The sequence below is a fragment of the Orcinus orca genome, chromosome 3 (assembly GCF_937001465.1).
Source record: "Orcinus orca chromosome 3, mOrcOrc1.1, whole genome shotgun sequence".
Lineage (NCBI taxonomy): Eukaryota > Metazoa > Chordata > Mammalia > Artiodactyla > Delphinidae > Orcinus > Orcinus orca.
The window spans coordinates 55,253,233-55,277,274 of record NC_064561.1 but is presented as its reverse complement, the minus strand read 5'-3'; the positions used below and the strand labels follow the sequence as shown (position 1 = coordinate 55,277,274).

Genomic DNA, 24,042 nt, shown 5'->3' with positions numbered 1-24,042 from the left:
TGATATATTTCAGACACTGACCCCATAAGTGCCACATGTCCAGTCATCTGTGACTCCTTTAGGAAACTAAAACCCACACCAAGAGAGGAAAGGAAGAGTTGAAAGCCAGAGATGCAGGTAGGGTCCACGGCACATTCAGGTCAGCCGACAGAGCGTGTTCTTAGAAAACCAGCCCTCTGTGGGGTGAAGACAGAGAGACTGCCCCACCCACTCTGCCTCCTTCTCGTGTAATTTTTAAAAGCATGAGAAATGAAATGGGGACCTTCCCATCTGAGACAGCTATTTTCTCAGGTCTCACGCCTTTTTTTTCTTTTTCTTTTTTTTTTTGAATTTTTGAATTTTATTTCATTCATTTTTTTATACAGCAGGTTCTTATTAGTCATCCATTTTTTACACATCAGTGTATACATGTCAATCCTACTCTCCCAATTCATCCCACCACCACCACCCCCGCCACTTTCCCCCCTTGGTGTCCAAACGTTTCTTCTCTACATCTGTGTCTCTGTTTCTGCCCTCCAAACCGGTTCATCTGTACTATTTTTCTAGGTTCCACATATATGTCACGCCTTCCTTTTGAATAGCCCGAATATACATCTTATAATTATGCCCTGCCTGGCAGCGTGTTTCTGCCTTCTGAGTGATAGCTGAAATTTCTTGGCAAGTGAATGCCATCCACAGCCAGCCTCTCTTTTCCCACCCTGGTTCCCAGTGGCCCCTCTGTGGCCGTCTTCCCATCCACACTGGCCTCCAGGGCTGCCTGCCCCACAGTACTTCAGTCATTTCATCAAGAAGGGTCTCCCAACCTCCTTGTTTATCCCAGGGGCACAGGGAGGGCTGAGCCCCACTCCAGAGGGAGCCATACCAATCTGATTAATGAAGGTAAATAGGGGCGTGATCGGCAGTGGCTTAAGCTCCAGATGGGTAACTAGGCAACAGCAAGGGTCTGCACCTCCACTGGCAAGTCAAGTGGGATCAGTTTCTTCACAGGTCCATGGACTTCTCTCATGCTCAGAGTCCACTTCAGGAGCCTTGAGAAGGAGCTAGGCTGTTGGATAACAGGGAGAGGGGAATTGCTGGTAGTCTGCCAGAGTTGCCGTGGGTGTTTTATCCCCTTCAGGAACATGATGTGGGCAGTGTATTGGGCAGACGTGATGTCAGAGGCCTCAGGGTCAAAGGCAACTCCCAGCTTTAGGAACTTGAAGAAGTCCCTCCTGAGCTTTGGGTTAGCCAGCTCCGTGTCCCTATCCCAGCTGCCACTTCCTAATTAGTTTCCTCATGTGTAAAATGGGATGACGATAATAGTGTCACCTTCCAGGCTTGTTGTGAAAATAAGACTTGTAAATTGCCTAGCATAGCCTGGCACATAGGAAGCCCAATAAACATTGGCCCTCTGGGTCTTCTCTAGGAGAGAAAGAGGCTCTGAGTGCTCTGTCTTCCAATACACTCTTTACTATCGGGAAGGAAATGGGCTCAGCTTGGAGATGAGTCCAGGATGGGAGGCAGATAGGAAAGGGGGCCACAGATGGGCATTGCCAGGGGAAACACTGAGGCACAGGAAGCAGATAGGAAGGTTGGGAAATGTGGGCGCCTGCCTGAGGGCCAGGAGACCAGTGGAGAGGTCCGCAGTGTACCCAGATAGGCAGTGAGGCTCTTGACAGAACTCTTGAGGCTGAGGATATGGAGATGTTGCCCCTTTTAGGACTTCGATTCAAGCCTGAGTTCCAGTCCAGTAGCCCCAACGGCTTGCTGAACATGCACTTTTTTAGGCTTGAACACTGGCCAGTTGAAAACGTGATTCTGGTTACTTCTCCATCATGTGAAACAAAGACCGTGGGGAAATAGTCACAAGAAAAAGACATGAAATTTTCCTGTTCAGTGAATGAGGGCAGAAGATGCATAATGTATGGTTTCTGAAGCTGCAGGTGGTTTAGGGAGAGAGTTTGCAATTTGGGGAAACATTTAATACTTTTGCAAGTTACAAAGGAACAGAGAAATGCCAGGAGCTTAATGTCCAGGATAGCCCTGGATGAATACTCTCAGACAAGCCAACCTCAGCGGCTCAGTTTCCTTATTAAAAATTCTGGAAGGGAGAGGGCAGACAGCAGAAGCAAGAAGAACTACAATCCTGCAGCCTGTGGAACAAAAACCACATTCACAGAAAGATAGAAAAGATGAAAAGGCAGAGGGGCTATGTACCAGATGACGGAACAAGATAAAACCCCAGAAAAACAACTAAACAAAGTGGAGATAGGGAACCTTCCAGAAAAAGAAGTCAGAATAATGATAGTGAAGATGATCCAGGACCTCGGAAAAAGAATGGAGGCAAAGATTGAGAAGATGCAAGAAATGTTTAACAAAGATCTAGAAGAACTAAAGAACAAACAGAGATGAACAACACAATAACTGAAATGAAAACTACACTAGAAGGAATCAATAGCAGAATAACTGAGGCAGAAGAACGGATAAGTGACCCGGAAGACAGAATGGTGGAATTCACTGCTGCGGAACAGAGTAAAGAAAAAAGAATGAAAAGAAATGAAGACAGCCTAAGAGACCTCTGGGACAACATTAAATGCAACAACATTCGCATTATAGGGGTCCCAGAAGGAGAAGAGAGAAAGTACCTGAAAAAATATTTGAAGAGATTATAGTCGAAAACTTCCCTAACATGGGAAAGGAAATAGCCACCTAAGTCCAGGAACCACAGAGAGTCCCATACAGGATAAACCCAAGGAGAAATGCACCGAGACACATAGTAATCAAATTGGCAAAAATTAAAGACAAAGAAGAATTATTGAAAGCAGCAAGGGAAAAATGACAAATAACATACAAGGGAACTCCCATAAGGTTAACAGCTGATTTCTCAGCAGAAACTCTATAAGCCAGAAGGGAGTGGCATGATATACTTAAAGTGATGAAAGGGAAGACCCTACAACCAAGATTACTCTACCCATCAAGGATCTCATTCAGATTCGATGGAGAAATCAAAAGCTTTACAGACAAGCAAAAGCTAAGAGAATTCAGCACCACCAAACCAGCTTTACAACAAATGCTAAAGGAACTTCTCTAAGTGGGAAACACAAGAGAAGAAAAGGACCTACAAAAACAAACCCAAAACAATTAAGAAAATGGTCATAGGAACGTACATATTGATAATTAGCTTAAATGTGAATGGATTAAATGCTCCAACCAAAAGACACAGGCTTGCTGAATGGATACAAACAAGACCCATATATATGATGTCTACAAGAGATCCACTTCAGGCCTACGGACATATTCAGACCTAAAGTGAGAGGATGGAAAAAGATATTCCATGCAAATGGAAACCAAAAGAAAGATGGAGTAGCAATACTCATATCAGATAAAAGAGACTTTAAAATAAAGAATGTTACAAGAGACAAGGAAGGACACTACATAATGATCAAGGGATCAATCCAAGGAGAAGATATAACAATTATAAATATATATGCACCCAACATAGGAGCACCTCAATACATAAGGCAACTGCTAACAGCTATAAAAGAGGAAATCGACAGTAACAAAATAATAGTGGGGGACCTTAACACCTCACTTGCACCAGTGGACAGATCATCCAAACAGATAATTGACAAGGATACACAAGCTATAAATGACACAATAGACCAGATAGATTTAATTGATATTTATAGGACATTCCATCCCAAAACAGCAGATTACACTTTCTTCTCAAGTGCGCATAGAACATTCTCCAGGATAGATCACATCTTGGGTCACAAATCAAGCCTCAGTAAATTTAAGAAAATTGAAGTCATACCAAGCATCTTTTCTGACCACAATGCTATGAGATTTGAAATCAGTTACAGGGAAAAAAACATAAAAAACACAAACACAAGGAGGCTGAACAACACGTTACGAAATAACCAAGAGATCACTGAAGAAATCAAAGAGGAAATAAAAAAATACCTAGAGACAAATAACAATGAAAACATGACGATCCAAAATCTATGGGATGCAGCAAAAGCAGTTCTAAGAGGGAAGTTTATAGCTATACAGGCCTACCTGAAGAAACAAGAAAAATCTCAAATACACAATCTAACCTTACACCTAAAGGAACTAGAGAAAGAAGAATAAACAAAACCCAAAGTTAGGGCTTCCCTGGTGGCGCAGTGGTTGGGAGTCTGCCTGCCGATGCAGTGGACATGGGTTCGTGCCCTGGTCTGGGAAGATCCCACGTGCCGCGGAGCGGCTAGTCCCGTAAGCCATGGCCGCTGGGCCTGCGCGTCTGGAGCAATGGGAGAGGCCACAACAGTGAGAGGCCCGCGTACCATAAAAAAACAAAAACAAAACCCAAAGTTAGCAGAAGGAAAGAAATCATAAAGATTGGAGCAGAAATAAATGAAATAGAAACAAAGAAAACAATAGCAAAGATCAATAAAACTAAAAGCTGGTTCTTTGAGAAGATAAACAAAATTGATAAACCATTAGCCAGACTCATCAAGCAAAAGAGGGAGAGGACTCATATCAGTAAAATTAGAAATGAAAAAGAAGTTACAACAGACACCGCAGAAATACAAAGCATCCTAAGAGACTACTACAAGCAACTCTATGCCAATAAAATGGGCAACCTGGAAGAAATGGACAAATTCTTAGAAAGGTATAACCTTCCAAGACTGAACCAAGAAGAAATAGAAAATATGAACAGACAAATCTCAACTAATGAAATTGGAACTCTGATTAAAAATCTTCCAACAAACAAAGATCCAGGACCAGATGGCTTCACAGGTGAATTCTATCAAACATTTAGAGAAGAGCTAAAATCCATCCTTCTCAAACTCTTCCAAAAAATTGCAGAGGAAGGAACACTCCCAAACTCACTCTATGAGGCCACCCTCACTCTGATGCCAAAACCAGACAAAGACACTACAAAACAAGAAAATTACAGACCAATATCACTGATGAATATAGATGCAAAAATCCTCAACAAAATACTAGCAAACAGAATCCAACAACACATTAAAAGGATCATACAGCGTGATCAAGTGGGATTTATCCCAGGGATGCAAGGATTCTTCAATATACGCAAATCAATCAGTGTGATACACCATATTAACAAGTTAAAGAATAAAAACCATATGATCATCTCAATAGATGCAGAAAAAAGCTTTTGACAAAATTCAACACCCATTTATGATAAAAAAAAACTCTCCAGAAAATGGGCATAGAGGGAACCTACCTCAACATAATAAAGACCGTATATGACAAACCCACAGCAAACATCATTCTCAATGGTGAAAAACTGAAAGCATTTCCTCTAAGATCAGGAGCAAGACAAGGATGTCCACTCTCGCCACTGTTATTCAACAGTTTTGGAAGTCCTAGCCATGGCAATCAGAGAAGAAAAAGAAATAAAAGGAATACAAATTGGAAAGAAGAAGTAAAACTGTCACTGTTTGCAGATGACATGATACTATACATAGAGAATCCTAAAGATGCCACCAGAAAACTACTAGAGCTAATCAATGAATTTGGTAAAGTAGCAGGATACAAAACTAATGCACAGAAATCTCTTGCATTCCTATACACTAATGATGAAAAATCTGAAAGAGAAATTAAGGAAACACTCCCATTTGCCATTGCAACAAAAAGAATAAAATACCTAGGAATAAACCTACCTAGGGAGACAAAAGACCTGTATGCAGAAAACTATAAGACACTGTTGAAAGAAATTAAAGATGATACCAACAGATGGAGAGATATACCATGTTCCTGGATTGGAAGAATCAATGTTGTGAAAATGACTGTACTACCCAAAGCAATCTACAGATTCAATGCAATCTCTATCAAATTATCAATGGCATTTTTTACATAACTAGAACAGAAAATCTTAAAATTTGTATGGAGACACAAAAGACCCTGAATAGCCAAAGCAGTCTTGAGGGAAAAAAACGGAGCTGGAGAAATCAGACTCTCTGACTTCAGATTATACTAGAAAGCTACAGTAATCAAGACAGTATGGTACTGGCAGAAAAACAGAAATATAGATCAGTAGAACAGGATAGAAAACCCAGAGGTAAACCCACACACCTATGGTCAACTAATCTATGACAAAGGAGGCAAGGATATACAATGGAGAAAAGACAGTCTCTTCAATAAGTGGTGCTGGGAAAACTGGACAGCTACATGTAAAAGAATGAAATTAGAACACTCCCTAACACCATACACAAAAATAAACTTAAAATGGATTAGAGACCTAAATGTAAGACTGGACACTATAAAACTCTTAGAGGAAAACATAGGCAGAACACTCTTTGACATAAATCACAGCAAGATCTTTTCTGATCCACCTCCTAGAGTAATGGAAATGAAAACAAAAATAAACAAATGGGACCTAATAAAACTTCAAAGCTTCTGCAAATCAAGGGAAACTACAGGCAAGCTGAAAAGACAACCCTCAGAATGGGAAAAAATATTTGGAAATGAATCAATGGGCAAAGGATTAATCTCCAAAATATATAAACAGCTCATGCAGCTCAATATTAAACAAACAACCCAATCAACAAATGGGCAGAAGACCTCAATAGACATGTCTCCAAAGAGGACCTGCAGATGGCCAAGAAGCACATGAAAAGCTGCTCAACATCACTAATTATTAGAGAAATGCAAATCAAAACTACAATGTGGTATCACCTCACACCAGTTAGAATGGGCATCATCAGAATATCTACAAACAACAAATGCTGGAGAGGGTGTGGAGAAAAGGGAACCCTCTTGCACTGTTGGTGGGAATGTAAATTGATACAGCTACTATGGAGAACAGTATGGAGGTTCCTTAAAAAACTAAAAAGAGAATTACCCTATGACCCAGCAATCCCACTACTGGGCATAGACCCAGAGAAAACCATAATTGAAGAAGACACACACACACACACACACACACACAAAAGAAGACACATGGACCACAATGTTCATTGCTGTGCTATTTACAATAGCCAGGCCATGGAAGCAACCTAAATGCCCATCAACAGATGAACAGATAAAGAAGATGTGGTCCATATATACAATGGAATATTACTCAGCCATAAAAAGGAACAAAATTGGGTCATGTTTAGAGACGTGGATGAATCTATAGACTGTCATACAGAGTGAAGTAAGTCAGAAAGAGAAAAACAAATATCGTATATTAACGCATATATGTGGAACCTAGAAAAACGGTACAGATGAACCGGTTTGCAGGGCAGAAATAGAGACACCGATGTAGAGAACAAACGTATGGACACCAAGGGGGGAAAGCGGCGGTGGGGTGGGGATGGTGGTGGGATGAATTGGGTGATTGGGATTGACATGTATACACTGATGTGTAAAAAATGGTTGACTAATAAGAACCTGCTGTATAAAAAAATATATAAAATTCAAAAAAAAATTCTGGAAGGAATACTCAGTAAATGATTAATAGTGCTGTTCTGTAGGGAGTGGGTCTAGGGGTTGGAAGTGGGAAGAGATTTTTATTTTTCATTGTATACCCTTTTGAGTTTTTGAATCTTTCACCATGTGCCTTTATTATTTTTATAATTATGGGGTTTGTCTTTTAAAAATGCAACGAATTATAGGGTTTGTCTTTTAAAAATGCAGCGAAGGGTTGGCTTAGATCACTGGTTTTCAAACTTGTATTTTAGCAGTAGAACACTTGTCATATAATCTTACTTGGAAGCCTAATGAATGTAGGATGAAGAAGAAATCTAATCCCTTCTTGCCCAGGGTCCCCCGCCCCCAGCTCCTGTTTGCTGCATCTCTAAGGGATCCATTGAATGCAGTTTGGGAATAACAGATCTAAATGATTTCTCTCAGGCCTCTCCCACCTCCCCAATCCTATGCTTCCGTTCTGTTTAGCAAAGAAGCTGGGGCGTCCTAGCCCTGAAGTACAAGCTGCTGCTTCACTGCATAGCTGCTGATGCCCCCTACCCCTCTGGGGAGTCAACACCTGGGAAGGCTGAGCTGTGCACCAGCTGAGTGTCACTCAGACTCTGGGGAACAGCAAACAGGTCACCCTTAGATGGGTTGAAATGATAGAGAAATGTTAACAGGTGGATTTTGCAGCTCTTCTAGGTAAATCTGAACCTGGGGCTTTGATAGGCCAGATGCTAAGGGGACGGTGAAATGGTATGAGGTGGGAGAAGACTCATTCACCTTGTAAAAGTGTGGTTAGGAATGTAGACCCACTGCTTGTTTACACTATGATTTTGGCGAACTACTTGGCTTCTCTGAGTCTCTTGTTGAATCTGTAGAAAGGGGGAATACTTGTGCCTACTTTCTAGGACTGTCAAAAGGATTAAATGAGATCATAGGTCTAAGTGCCTGCCATAGTGCCGTGCATATGGTAGGTGTTCAATAAATGTCGGTAATTCTAATCATCATCATCACCAAGTTCCTAGACAAGTCAGAAAATGGCCTTGCTGTCTCTTCCCTTATATTCTTAGTTAAATCTTTAACCTCTCAGGACCTCAGTTTCCTTACTTATAAATTAGAGGTGCTCAGGAATTGCAAGTTGGTGGCCCGCTGGACCAAATCTAGCGTGCAAACATATTTGTTTATCCAGATAGTATGTTAAAAATCAAGAAATAGTCTCCAGAAATTTGAATTTTCCAGACTCTTTTACAAACTGAGCATCTGTTTTCACTGACCATCACTTGGCAACTTTTCACCAGCCTCCATCCTCTGTATTATCTTACACCTGGCCACCCCTCTTCACCTGCAGGCAGTTGAGTTGGCAAAGCCTACGCTAGAAGGTTTCAGGAATTCTGTGGCTCTGCGACTTTTTCATCCCATGACCCTGAGTATATCCCTTCATCTCTCTGGACCACCACATTACCATCTATAAAATGAGTGAGTTGAGCTTCCAGCCTTGGCTTTCTTTGAATGTTCTATTCAGTCCATAAACCTTTACCGAATTCCTGCTATTTCCAGGAATTTTACCAGGCATGTGGGAGGATGTAGAAAAGAATAAGAATGGGTGTGGCCCAGAGATCTTTTACAGCCAGGCCTCCCCAAGTGTAGACTGCAGAATGGCGCCAGTACACAGTGGAATAAACACAGAAATTGAAGACAAGCATTTAGAAACTTTTATGGCAGTTGGACTTTGCCACGACAGCCAAGTGCGTGCTCAGTGGACGTGCTTTGTTGAATAGATATGGATCAGTTCACGTGCTGTCAAACTCGTGGTGGGTTACAGGCGCCAGCTGCGTACTCGGTCAAGCTACTATTGCTGCTTTACAAACCGCCCCAACCCTTAGTAGATTAAAACAACAACTGTTATTTATTTGCTCACAGATCTACAGTTTGAGCAGGGGTGGACAGCTCAGGTCACCTCTGCTCCACACAGTGCCTGCAGGGTGGCTGCACCGGGGCCCATGGGTCCACCTCCAGCATGGCTCACTCATAGAGCTGGCAGGCTGCTGCCTTGGTCACCTTTCCACGAGGATGCTTCTTCTGAGCAGCATGGCTGGGTTCCACTGGCCAGTGTCCTAAGGGAGCTGGGTGGAAGTGCATGGCCTTGTTATGATCTAGTCTCAGAAGTCACATTGCTTGAAGGATTCACAAAGTTCTACCCGACTTCAGAGGGAGGGGATCTAGATCCCATCTCGTAATGCGCTTGTGGAAAGGTTCTAGAAGAACATGTGGGACATAAGGTTTTGTTGCAGCCACTTTTGGAAAATATAATCAGCCACTCTATATGGGGATGTATTTGTTTTCTGTTGCTGTGTAACAATGAACACAAACTTGTTTTATTAAAGCTTACTGTATTAAAGCAATGCACCTTCTTTGGCTCAAAGTTTCATAGGTCATGACTCCAAGTTTACTCAACCGGGTTCTCTGCTCAGGGTCTAACAAGGCTGAAATCAGGGTGTCGCCAGTCTGGGCTCTCGTCTGGAGGCTCTGGGGAAGAATCCACTGCCAGGCTCGTTCGGCTTGTTGGCAGATTCACTTCCCTGTGGTTGTAGGTTGGGGTCCCCGTTTCCTTGCTGGCTGTCAGCCAGGGATTGCTCTCTGCTCCTAGAAACCACACACATGGCCCCTGGATCTTCAAAGCCAGCAATGTCACATCAAATTCTTCTCACTCTTTGAGTCACTTTGACTTCTTGTACTGCCAGATGGAGAAAACTCTTCTTTTTTGTGTGGCTAGATTATGTCGAGCTGGATAATCTCCTTTTGCCACATAACATAATCAGTAGAGTAGTATCTCATCACGTTCCCAGGTTCTACCCACACTCAAAGGGGAGGGGAGTGTAAGAGGATGAGGGTGATTGGAAGGCATTCTTAGAATCCTGCCTGCCACAGATGGTTTGGTTCGCGATGAATTAGAAATTAAAACGAAGCGGTTCTTCATCACAGATAGTTTGAAAGCACTGGTTTAGGACCCAGTAGAGAGGAATGACGTGTATGCAAATGGCTGTAATTTGAGACCTTAAGGGCTAACTTCCAAAAGGAGAAGGGTAGAGTGGGCACAGTGAGAGGTCAGTGGGAGGGAAGATTATTGTGTAAGTGGAAGGGGGTAGAATTAGGGTTTCTTGAGGATGTGGTATTTGAACTGAGCGTTGTAAGACAGGTATAATTGGGATCTTTTAAAAATAAGGCAGGGTGGCAAGATTGCAAGTTATATTTCTGTTTGGTGCCTTGGATGCAAACACAGAACTGAACTGAATTTTCTGAATCCTCTCTAAAGTCATTTTATCGCTCTATGACCACAAACAATACTACATGACAAACGACCCTGAAGCTCAGGGGCTTCAGACAGCAATCACATGTTATTGCGTACAGGTCAGTTGGGCAGTTTCTGTGGTCCCGGCTGGGCTGTCTCACGCATCTCGGACCAGCCGTGGTGGGCTGGGTGGCTCTGCTGGCCTTGCTGGGCTCTCATATCTTCAGGGGTTGGCTGGCTGTCAGCTAGTCCGGTATAACCTCGGTTGTTCTTCACATGGTTCCTCTTCCACCTGCCCCTCCCCTCCTTCTAGCATATACTAGCCTGGGCTTGTTCCCTTTGAGGAGACAGACGAACAAACACGAGGGTGGAAGAGTGCAGGTCTTAGAGGCTTGGGCTCAAAACTGGCACGCTGTCACTTCTGCCTCCTTCTTTTGTCCACAGCAAGTCACCAAGCCTGCCCAGATTCAGAAGCTGGGGAAACAGACTCCATCTCTCGGTGGGAGGAGCCAGAGGATCCCACTGCAAAGGGTATGGACACAGGGAGGGCTGGAGGATTGGGGCCACTCTTTTCAATCTGTCTATCACAGGCATCCTGAGAAATCTTACTAAATTCTCTAGACGAAAAGAAGAAGAACCCCCTCCCGACTTCAACTCCATTGTTTCTCAAGCTAAGCAAAGGTTTTTGGAGAAATTTATGTGTGAGAAACCATCTGGAAAATGTACAGTGGTCCATTAACCAGAGTTATAAGAAGCCAGGCGTCTAAAACAGTCTGCAGTCTTCTGTGTGAGTAGAAGGCAAAAGAGGAAACATTCTGGGCAACCTGATCACCTTTGCTTCTGTGGTACTTTCACCAGCCCACATTATACTCATCCTTCAATGCCCAGCCCCAGTGCTCTCTGCAGAACTGTTCCCAGAACAATTATTTTGGGAGAATAATTCTCTTCCCAGGTGCCAGTAGCAATTTTTAGAATGAAATGGTGTCAAATTTGGCCTTTGATGTAGACAAAAAACATTTCTTTTATGTTACTTCCTGAAGCACCTAACCCAAGGCCAACAAATAGTAGTTGCACAATAAATGATCATTAGATGAACAGATGAATGAATGGTTAGATGAGTAAACAGATGGATGGCAGATGCTTCCGCACTTGACTGAAGCTTTCTTTTAGAAGAACCTGATATTATCATAAACTTTATTTCCTTCCCTCCAAATCAGTATGTCAACTTGAAATCTTTTGTAGTTGTTCCATGTCTATGTGCTTTAAAGAAAAACCCAGAAAACTGATTGCACAGGGGAGGAACCCTGTTGTGTTCTCCCTCATAAACCCTGTCATTAGTAGCATGGCATTGCAAACTAAGGTCCATGGGTTCCCGAGGATATTAATCATTCTCTAGCTGAAGAGAGTGGTGGTGGGAACTTCTTATCAGATAAATTTGTGAAGTACTGGATTAAACAGTGAGGCAGCTTTCCTTTTTGTGAGACTTCACAGAGCCTTTAATATGTTAATATACATCTAATGTATCTCCAAGAGAGCATTAGAATATGTAAGGTTTGAAAATTGGAAGGATTACTTTTTGTGGGTGAGGCAGGGCAGGGGTGCAGGGAGGAGGGAGGAATAACTTTTTTTATTGTGGTAATACATAACATAATATTTATCATTTTAACTGTTCAGAAGGGTACAATTCAGGGGCATTAAGTAGATTCACAGCACTGTGTAACCATTACAACTACGCCCAAAACTTTTTCATCATCCCCAACAATGACTCCATTTACACAATAACTCCCCCTTCCCACCCCCCACCATTACCTCTCTTCTGCTTTCTGTCTCTGTGAGTTTGCCTATTCTAGGTCTCTCTGTTGACTAAAAGAAAAGAAAAAAAAAAAACCACAACGTGAGAGTTGTGAGTTAAGTTTTATCTGGGGTAAAATAAGGACTATATAGCCTGGGAGATAGCATTTCAGGTTGCTCCGAGAAACTGCTCCAAAGAGGTTGGCGGGGTGGGGGTGGCGGGAGTCAGTATATATGTGATTTGGGTGAAGGGGGGTACATGCAATCAAGCACACACGTTTGCAGAAGGTAGCGCTGGTCACGAGGAGCAGATGTCTCCATTAATTATTTTAGTGCTATTCTAGATACAAGGAGATGCAAGAACTAGGCTCGTAAAGTCTTCTCCTGAAAATATCTACCTGAAGACCTATTCTGCCAGTTTTTCCCAGAGCACCAAGTGCCTCACTCCTGATCTCCACCCTGAACCGCTTTCAGGGTGTGTTGGAGGTCAGTGGCTGCAGTGGCTGGGGACTTCATCTTTGTAGAGGCAGACGGCAAGTGCCAATTTTTAGTTGGCACCTCATATAAGTGGAATCATATGTGTCCTTCTATGTCTGGCTTATTTCACTCAGCATCATATTTTTGATGTCCCTCCTTGTTGTAGCATATTTCAAAATGTTATTCTTTTTCTGGCTGAATAATAACTATTCCATTGTATGGATGTGCCGCATTTTGTTTAATCCTTTTATCTGTTGAGGGACACGAGTTATTTCTACCTTTTGATTGTTATGGATGTTATGGACAATGCTGTTGTGAATGTTGGCATAACAAATATCTGTTTGAGTCCCTACTTTCAGTTCTTTCCGATACATACCTAGGAGTGGAATTGCTAGGTATATGATACTTCTACGTTTAAACTTTTGAGAAACCACAAAACTCTTCCACAGAGGCTGCACCATTTTACATTTCCACTAGCAATGCATGAGGGTTCCAGTTTCTTTGCCAACACTTGTTATTTTCCATTTTTTAAATTATGGCTGTCCTGGTAGGTGTAAAGTGATATCTCCTTGTGGTTTTGACTTGCATTTCCCTAATAACTAATGATGTTGAGCTGTAAGAGTCCTTTATGCATTCTGAATATAAGTCCTTTATCAAATGCCTGTTTTGCAAATATATTCTCCCAGCCCATGGCTTGCCCTTTGAAGAACAAAGGCTTTTAATGGCAATGGATTCCAACCTACCCATATTTTACACTTTTTGTGTCCTATTTGAGAAACCTTTGCCTAAACTTAGGTCACTAAAATTTGCTCACATATTTTCTTCTACAAATATTATAGTTTGGCTCTCACGTTTAGGTCTGTTACCCATTTTGAGTTAATTTTTGTGTATGCCGTGAGGTGTAAGGGTTGAGGTTTATTTTTTGGCACGTGATACCTAATTTTTTGACACCATTTGTTGATAAGAGCATCCTTTCCCCATTGCATTTCCTTAGCACCTTTGCTCATAATCAGCTGATTATATACCTGGACTCTCCACCCCATTCCCATTGATCACATGTCTTCCCTTGCTCTAGTAGCTCACTCTCTTGGTCACCGTAGCCCTTGAGCAGGCCTTGCAATTAGGACGTATTAAGTTCTCCAACTTCATTCCTCTTTTTCTAAATTGTTTTGGCATATTCTTCTAGATCCCTTGCATGTTAGTTTTACAAAGATTGCATTGAGTCTCTAGATCAATTTTGAGAAGATTGACATCTTAACAATATCAGGTCTTCTGATCCATAAACATGATATATGTCTCTGTTTATTTAGATCCTTGATTTCTCTCAGCAGTGTTTTGTAGTTTTCAGTGACTAGGTCTTGCATAGTTTCGTTAAATTTATCCCTTCAGTATTTAGAATTTTTGATGCCATTGTAAATGATATTTTTATTTCCATTTCCAACATTTCGTTGCTGATATTTAGAAATACAATTGATTTTCATGTGACCACTTTGTATCCTGTGACATTGCTGAACTCACTAGTTCTACTAGTGCTTTTGTAGATTCCTTAGGATTTTTTAATGTAGATAATCATGTCATGGACAGACATTGTTTGACATCCATTCTGCAGTCAAAAAATGGGACCTAGAAAGACAGGGGACCTGTCTGCTGCTGACTGTTCATAAATGCAGAGACAGGAGTTTGAAACCTGGATCTTCTGGATCCTCCTTCAGGGTCCTCTCCACCACACCCAAGTTGGTTCTCAGGATTTCAGGCCTCAAGAAAAGAAGCTTGTATCAGCTAAGATTAGATTTGAATGGCTTAAACACAAAAGAAGTTTATTTTTCTCTCACTTGAAAGTCTGGAGGTTTGCATCCCAGGGCTGGTATGACAGTTCTGCTTCATAAAATCCTCAGGAACCTAGGCTTCTTCCCACAAGTAGCTTCACCATCCCTAGGCCATGGACCTCCATCTCATGATTCAATATGGTGGCATTTGCATTCTAGACAGCAAGATAGAAGGAGTAAAGAAGGAAACGGTGCACACCAGTGATGTCTTCAGGTAGGTTCCATGGACTGCCACACAACACCTGCACCCACATCTCTTTGGATAGAACCCAGTTGGGCCACACCTAGCTGCAAGGATGTCTGGGAAATATCATCTTTATTCTGAAAAGTCATATTACCAGCTGAAATTTCTGTTACTGTGGAAGAAAAAGAGAACAGCTGCTGGGGGATAAACAGCAATGTCTGCCACAACCTAAAGGGTAGGAATCCAGAAAGGAAACAACTTGAAAATTGTTGACAAAAAATTAATCAGTCGATCTAAGAAAGAACTGGAAAATTTTTTCGAGCCAAATTTGAGGATTATAACTGGGAAGAGCATCTCAGAAAGCTCTGAGAACTGTTCTGCCAGTTAGAAATCAAGGCACAGTTATATAACTTTTCTGAGACAGAGGGCTGTGTATCAAATGATGTATTATTGACAGTTTACATAATCTAGATCTAAGCGTCATCCTGGTGGGTTGTGTGACCCCCCCCCCAGTACAAAATCAGGAAGGAATGTTATCTTTTAAGGAGTTGTCTTGTTGATAGTAGAAGAGTGTTGCTCTTTATGGTTGAGCAGGTATTCCTGCAGATGGGGGAGGTTTGGTCGATGCACAATGAAGATACACAATGCACAATGCAGATACACAATACACAGTGTGGGGAGAGGGGAGGCCAAAGGGCAGAGAAGACTTTTTATGTTTAAATTTGTCTCGTCTTGCTATAAAATATGAATTGTATTTCACAAAATGAAAGGAGGAAAAAGGTGGCAGAGTTCAAAGTTGGTTGCATCTTTTACAGATCATTTTAGGATCAGGTGAGCCAGCTCTCTTTAGTTTTTATAGCCCGTTAAGTTGACCTGAAACCATTTAGTCAGAGGATAAAGTTAATCCTCAGAACCCCTTATGGTATTATATCCTTGTGACTATATTAGACATGTCTAATCATGGATGACCTTCTTTCATCTAGAAAAGATAAAAGATGTCTCCTCATTCATTTGGTCAACAAAAATTGCTGTCTCCTACCCTCATGGACCTCACAGTTTAAGGAGAGATAGGTAGTGATGAAATAAGCACCTGAATGAATGTGAAATCACAAAGGAGCCATAAGGATGCTACAGGGGCACACTCAGGGGCTGTGATCTAGTCAGGGAGGTCAGGGAAGGTTTGCCTGAGGGTTTGGATTCATTTCTGCAGGAGAGGCTACTTTCATAGCAGAGTGGTGTATTCTGAGGAAACCATCCTTTGTGCCATTGTGGTTACAGCTTACGAATCCTGCCTGGGGCACTGTACGAGTAAGAGATCGTTATTTAAGAACAAGGATGCCAGAGTGAGAGTAGGATGGGGGTAGGGGAGGTGGGAGGTGGGGGAACTGCTCAGGAACTTTGAGGGAGTCCTTTGTGGCTTACACCCCAGGAGAAATGGAGAAGAGGAAAGGATTTCAGAGGTTCCATGATGGTAGGTCGAGGAGGCCAGGATCATAGTCCAGTCAGAGACTTTCCTTGGGGGCCAGGAAGGAGCCCAAAGAATTTTGGGAGCCCAGAAGGAATTTTCTAATAACTGGAGTCACCTGTATGGAGGAAGAGAGCTTCCCATTCTCTAAGCACCCAAGCCAGGCTCAGGGACCATCCATGTGCCGTAACAAAGAAAGGGTTACTGGGTCCAGTGGACCATCAGAGGAGGTAGCATCTAACCTCCCACTCAGCGTCTAGATTCTGTGACTCTGAGACCTGGAACAGCGGAAGGTCCTAACAGTTGTGGATGAGGGGAGGCCAGTACCAGAGGAGAGGCCAGCCATCTGTCACTTTCTGCTTCTCCACTTCCTCCTGCTTGGGGAACCTTTGCGAGCAGCAAGAGAGCCTGAAGCAATCAACCAGCAGACTGCAACCTACCAGGTGTACTTGGGAATTCACTCTTCCAGCTTAAGGCAGGCGTGGTAGATGGGTCCCGTCCTCTGGCCAACACTGGTTAACTGGTCAGGGCCACTTGGAGCACAGTGTTGAGAAGGATTCTTGGAGTCTGGGACCCATAAGGAAAAGTATTACAATAGGTTGGTGATGCCTGCCTTTATTCTAGTGTGATTGTGAGGAAGAAATGGGATGATATATGTAAAAAATGCTTTGTAAATTGCAAAGTACTATCGAAATAATAACTAATCATGGTAGCTATGATTTTAAGTGCTTCCTAAATACCAAACACTGCTAAGAGCTTTACTTCTCACAATAACCTTTATGTTAGATACTGTTAATATCCTGCCTTTTACAATCGAGGAACCACGGCTTGGAAGAACAGTGTAATTCGCCTAAGGTCGCACAGCTAGTGAGTGTAGAACCGTGACACAAGCCTGGGTGTTTCTGACTCCAAAGCAAGTGCTTTTATAGACTTTGTTTTGCTGTCTTAAGAATGTAGGGGATTATAACTGTAATTATTACTATTAATAGAGCAACTATTCTGTTACTTGGGGGCTCAGCCCTAATTCCCCAGCTAAGGGGATGTATTTGCAGCCGTTTTTTGGTCCTGGAAAGGTTTGAACTTGCCTTCTGCTCAGCTTACCAATTCTGCCTGCCTTTCTCCTGACCCGTCCGCATCCGCTCTGCAGAGCAGTGTAATGACCCTCTGTTAATGCTCCGTTCGCCGAGCGTCTGAGAAGAGCACTTTTTAGCAGGCTGCCTGCGGTTGTTCAAGACTCCTCGTGAACAAGGCACAGAAGGATGATTCACTTCTGCAAGTCGTGCTTTCCTGAGAGCCGACTGTGCTCCCCAAATCTTTCCAGGCACGGAGATGTGGGGAGCAGCGGGCCGACGTGTGGTAGGAACTCCTAGCTGTGATGATTACACGCATGGGGTGGTTGGCAGTTTGTAGAACACTTTCATATCGATTTTCTCTCCAGGCCTCAGTTTTGTCATCTACAAAGTGGATGTAATGACAATAATGATATAGTAAAGTCTCATCTTTCTAAAGGGTTAGGTTATAATAAACTTACCACTTAAGGTGAAAATAACGTAAAATCAGAGTCAGCCCTTGACAATCACCCATGGAATATAAAGACAAACCACCTCTCAAAAGCCCAACTGAGGCAGTTTTTCCTCCAGCATTAAAACTGATGACTGTTTGTCTGGTTGAAGTCATCACGATGCCTTCTGAGGTAATGAAAATACTTATCTTCCAAGAGTAGGCTTCCTCGGCACCAAAGCGCTCACAGTACCAGAGGCCAGAGGGAACTAGGCCCCTGGGGACATCATCCAGGATACAGGCTCGCTGAGTGTGGGGACAGGAGGATCACCAGCCTCCCTAGTTAGGATTTCTTTCTCTTTCTTTTGGACCGTGTGTCACTGAATTCCTGAAGCTTTAACTATATATGTGATACAGTTCTATTAGGTCTGATTTCCTGACTTGCTGTCTATGAACAGGATTAAAACTTGAAAATAACGTGTAATGAAGCGAACACCAGGCTGGGTGAGGGGAGATCTGGGCTCAGGCCCCAGGTCAGCCCCACCTGCATCCATGGCATCTTGGGCCTATGGACCTTCAAGATGAACTTATCACCCAAGTGTCCAAGTCCTGAGGCTGCATTTCTTGACTGCAGACTTGCAGGACCCTCGTGACTCTATTTAAAATAAAAAATGTTTATGTCCATCCCAGCCTCTACCTTCCTGCCTAAACTGGCGTCATCTCTGCCTATACCACTGTGATGATAGCCTCCTCCCTGTGTTCCACCCTTCCTCTTGGCCTCCTAATCCTTTCGCCAGTAGCTATAAGAGAGATTTCCAAGTGCAATCTGATCTTGCCACTTCCTTCTGTAAAATACTTCATTTCCAAATGCTTCTGGGGAAAGACAAAATTCTCATCCCTGCCCACCTCTCATCCCCACCAGGCTTTCCCTCCTTCTCTGTGCAACACACACCCTGCTCTTCTTTTAGCCCCTCCGGTTTCATATTTGCCCAGCCAAATATGGGCCTTTGCACATCCTCACTTCACCCTCTGTCTGAAATGCTCTGTTCTCCTCTCTCTGCTGAGTTTATTCTAATCATACTCCATCCGTTTCCTCAGGGAAGGCTTTCCTGACTTTTCTGTCTGGATAAGACCCTGCTGATCTGATCTGAAAGAAAGGGACTCTCTTTGCACCATGTTATCCTTCTTTTCTGCACAGGCCACTGTAACTATTTAAATTTATTTGTGGTTCTGGATTAAAGTCTATATTCCCTTCTGCCACACACACTACTATAAGCTCTATGAGAGCAGGGCCTTTATCTGTCTTGCTCACCAGTGTATTCTTTATACCTAGCACAGGGCCTGGCATGTGCTTGTATTCATTAAACGTGTACGTGGATGGACCAATGGATGGGTGAGACACCCAAATGAACATTCTCAAATGATCAGTGTTGTTGTTGTTTTGTTTGTTTTTCCAGTGATAAACCCTTTGGAAACTTCCTCTGAAGAAAATGGTACAAGTTGCAATCATTCTTTTAGAATGAAAGAGAAAAGTTACTGAAGGCTCCATTTGCCCTTTAGATAGTAGGTATTACAAACATCTTGGCTCTTTTTCTCTCTCTGTTGAAAAAGTCTTTTAATGAGCTTTCACACTGTATGTAGCAAATGACCTTTTCTAGAGCCATCTGTACAAAACAAAAGGGTGAATTGGACTAGTGGGTTGCTTCTGCCCTTGGAAGCACAGCGTCAGCCTTTTTAAACAAGGGTTCCTATTTGTGAATGACCTTACCCTCTTAGGGAAGGGGGCCCCGCCCAGATTTTAGATGCCAACATCCTGGTGTTGAGACCACAGAGTTATTGGAGCGAGGAAAATTGACACGCCTGATTACTGGGTGGAACGGCAGGACTTGCCTGATGTGGGCCCGGCCGACTTCGTCAGTCTTGTGGTTGCTGGGTTATAGTGTCTCTGTCCATTCATAAACAGTGCCCTTTAGGGGCAATTGTTTTCTCATACTGCTTGGTCCTGGTTGTATTGGAAGGTAGGTTTTCTCAGAACAGCGGCCTGCCAGGTGAGGGCTGGGCTTAGGTCAGCTCATTTCAGTCTGACTTCTGGAATGGTGGAGAGTGAGCCTCAGCCTACAATGAGGGTACGTTGCTTCTGAATGAAAACAAAATCGTGTTTCTCTCTGCATCTATCCCAGGAAGAGGGGGACTCTGAGATTAATTACAGGTGGATAGGTAGTAACATTTTGTTCTTGGACCTCTACTCCAGCCTGTTCCTTGCTCAAAGACCTTTTGTGGCTCCCACCTGCCAAACAGCTCAAATGTAAGGCCCTCAGATTCTGGTCCAGACTTCCTGGCCTCCTTGTTCCTGACTCTCTGTTGCATCCCACTCACCCCAGCCAAATCAGTCTCCTTGCCACTAAGGAAACAGGTCCCTTACTTTCTAACCTCCATCTCTTTGCACATGCTTCCTCTCCAGCTGGGCTCCATCCCCCCGTGGCTACCAGTCAAAATCCTACCCATCCTTTCAGGCAGCTGTCAAAGACCTTGCTTCTGCAGGAATTTTTCCCTGATGGTCTTAAGTAGAATTTAACCTTTGGCTCTTGTAAATACCTTTAGAATTCATCTGTACAACTTTCAAGGCACACACAGTGTTGTGTGTTTTTTCCTTTCTTATATCCATGCTGTTTGTTGAGGCTAAGAATTATCTTATTTTTCTTTATTTCCTCCACAGCTCTTTGGACATAGTAGGTCCTTAATTCCTCAGCGGAATCATCCTCTTTTATGAGGTGAATGAAGAAATAAAACAATTCAGCTTATGTCCTCAAAGCTCATGAAGAAAGTACATTTATCAGTTGTCCAAACTCCCTTGCTTAAATTAAAGTAACTTTATGCTTTTGGCTAAATTAAGTCCTCCCTGGCCCTCTTTGAAGGATAACCTTGAAGACAACCTTGAAGAGAATGCTTTGCTGTGTTGTCTGTGTGTGTGAGTGTGTGTGTATGAAGGTTATTAGAATAATCTACTTAGCAGATAAACAAATGTTTGGAATTACATGGAGTCATTTAAGCCTCAAAGCAAAATCATTCCAGCGCCTTTGTAGGGTTATTTGACAGGAGGGTTGGGGGCAGGGAAGCTATCCTAAAATTTGCAGCAGAATCTAATCCGTTATAGTCCTCGGACCCTGGATGAAGCAGATGCCCTGCTCAGTTATCCTTTCCGCATTGCCGTTTTTGAACATACAGCCCTATTTTCCATTGTTTTGAAGACACTAGACAGCTCAGCCAGAGACACAAGTGTCCTCTCTGAGCGGTAGTTGCCGAGTCAGCAGCGCTAGGATTAGAGTATGTGCTTTAACAGACCTTTCTCCTTGGGCAGAATACAGTTGGCTCACTTCACCACCTTTCTTCCTTCCCTCCAAAGGATGCCAGGCACGCTAAATAGTGATTAAACAAAAGATTAAAATTCCATTTGTTTGTGTGTGTGTGTGTGTCTGAACACTAATTGATTCTTTCAGTGGAATGTTAAGTAAAAGCATGCAGATACCAGAAGCAGTTATTTAGAGCAGCCAGTCAGAATCCACTTCCAATTTACTGTTTAATGTGATTTCCACCATCATTCTGCCAGCCTTCTCCCTATACTCTCCCTCACCTCCCTTGCCCTGTGCTCCTTTCCAGCCTCTCTGCTTCCTGTAGCAAAAGGACATCTGGGAACAGAGGGGAAGGAAAGTAGCAGAAGATGGTTGCTGAAGGAAAATAATCACGGCTTTTATAGACAAATCTGTGAGTCTGCAGAATTAAAGAAACTTAAAATTACCTCTGGATTGAAACCCAGACATGCTTTTTTGCATAACATGAAGTGATTGCCATTGCATAAGAATTGCTGTCTTTTGAGAAGCATTGTTCATGTTTTTCTTGTTGCGAAAGGTCTGTGGCATTTGCTTCTGTTGTACAATGCCACTATTAACTAAGGACTTTCTTCTTTCCTCAAGAACAGCGAATTTCCACGTGGGCACATAACCTGCTGTTAATGAGGAAACTCTCTAAATCCTGTTACCAGCAATAGCCAGTTGAATTGGCTCAGGTGTTCAATAGGTCCTTCTGCAGGGCTCCCAGTTTTATTATTAGATTCCCATCTCTCTCCTTTTCCCCCAAACATGACCATCACATACACCAGATCATAATCCTTCTCCAAAAATAACGTATTAATAGTTGCACTCCTTTACCGAAGGGGCCTAACTTTGTGCCAGACACTGAGCTTGATGCGTTGCATAGATGAGTTCAGTTCATCCCCTCAGGTGCAGGTTAACCTGCAGGTTATTCTGATAGTTTTCCCTGTTTATCAGTCAAGGAAACTGGGGTCCACCCGCCCAGGAAGTAAAACCTCAGTTTTTCCGTCTCTGGAATCAGAATGCTCTGAATCATCCAACTAGACTTCCTGCCCCATTAATGAGCCATCATTCATTCAGTCATTCACCTGGTATTTACTGAGGGCCTAAGGTACTGACCTAGGAACACACAGTGACAGCTCAAAACAGATGTGCGCCTGCCTTCAAGGAGCTCACAGTCTAACCCAGGGAGAGAACAGCCAGATCTGGTTTGGTCTTTGGGGCTGACAAACTGTGGGATTTTGGGCAAGTCTCTTCTACTCTGTTAGCTGCAGATTTCGTATCTGCAAGCGAGACAGCTGGATTTTGACAAGTGGTTTTCCACCTTTATTGTGAATCACATGGGGAATGTGTTTAAAGACATCTTCCTGGCCTCCTACGCCCAGATATGTTGATTTCATAGGTTCAGGGTGGGGTCCAGGCATTTGTATCTATAATGAGAGCTCAGGTCTCCCAAGAACCATCCTTTGAGAGAGACTGATCTAGCTATAAAGCCATTAGCATCTACAAGGGATCTGTGTTGTCATGCCTGTATCCCCAGTGCCTGGCACAGAGTAGATCTCGATAAATATTTGGCAATAGTTGAAATGATGTATCTGTGGGGTTTCCATGGGTGGATGTCAGAGACTCCTGATCAAAATTTTCATAAAGGTTTCTGGATAGGATTCTAAGGGCCCTTTGGGCTCTGAATGCTCAGTGGTTTTAGTATCAAAACCAACTCCTTTTGGGACCAAAAGCTCAGACCTATTATTGGAAATCTTTTTAGCTTGTATAGTAAAATTTGAGTCCTGTATCAAGGTGATTTGATGAGATGTCAATTTACAGTAGATTCTTAAAATCCTAAAGGAGGGCTTCCCTGGTGGCGCAGTGGTTGAGAGTCTGCCTGCCAATGCAGGGGACATGGGTTCGTGCCCTGGTCCGGGAGGATCCCACATGCCGCGGAGCGGCTGGGCCCGTGAGCCATGGCCACTGAGCCTGCACGTCCAGAGCACGGGAGAGGCCACAAAGTGAGAGGCCCGCGTAATGCAAAAAAAAAAAAAAAATCCTAAAGGAGTTGGTACCCACATTGATGTGTAAACTCTGAAAGTGCTTCCGATAACACAGTTTGTGATTTTTCTTGGTTGATCTGAAAGTACCTTTTGGGCAGGTAGTGCTGTCTCTATTTTCCAGGTAGGAAAATCGAGGTGCCTGTGACTCTTGTAGCTTGTCCAAGGCCACACTACAAGGGCTCTCTCCACTAAAACCCAGCGTGGGAGTCAAAGAACATAGCTCTTATTCTCTGGCCTGCTTATGTGGCTTATGTGGGTAGCTTGGCCTCTTTGGACATCAGGTTCCCCACCTGTAAGATGGGAGACAGGTGGACTAATTGTTTCTGAGCAGCTGCGTAGCTTGGTTATTTGAGGACCCCCCTAGTGACATGTTTAGACATGCAGAAGTCCCTATGGCAGCAAGCTCCGAAGTCCTCTTAGTTTAGGGAGGAAATAAGATCTACTGAGACCACCTAAAACAGGCCACCTCTGCAGATCATTCCAGAGGGACATGCGTCATTAAGGCAAAGGCAGTGAGGTGGTAGAAGCTGTTAAGTGTGAAACTCCCAGAATTTTGGAATCTTAATTCTCTACCCTGTTGGTTCAGCAATTCACTGTTCATTCAAGGGAGTTTACCTCTATGCGGTCACAGCTGTGGGAGTCAACCCCGTGCCCTGTTCCCAGCAGTGTGAGAAGACTTTCACAAACATAGGGAGGAAACAGTGTCCTTTC

General features: G+C 43.1%; 1 protein-coding gene across 8 annotated transcripts in view; it reads left to right on the top strand.

Moving 5' to 3' along the window:
• GALNT10 (polypeptide N-acetylgalactosaminyltransferase 10) overlaps positions 1-24,042 on the top strand; it is a 311,914-nt gene that overhangs the window by 159,593 nt on the left and 128,279 nt on the right. For 3 of the 8 annotated variants that reach the window (XM_033407949.2, XM_033407948.2, XM_033407950.2), the window contains exon 2: positions 11,117-11,203. The exons of 3 other annotated variants lie outside the window; for them this stretch is intronic. In XM_033407949.2, the coding sequence (XP_033263840.1) occupies positions 11,117-11,203 (87 nt within the window). Of the gene's footprint in view, positions 1-11,116; positions 11,204-19,372; positions 19,483-24,042 lie in introns of all 8 variants that reach the window. 2 more of the 8 variants (XM_033407952.2, XM_033407951.2) reach the window with 2 other exon arrangements.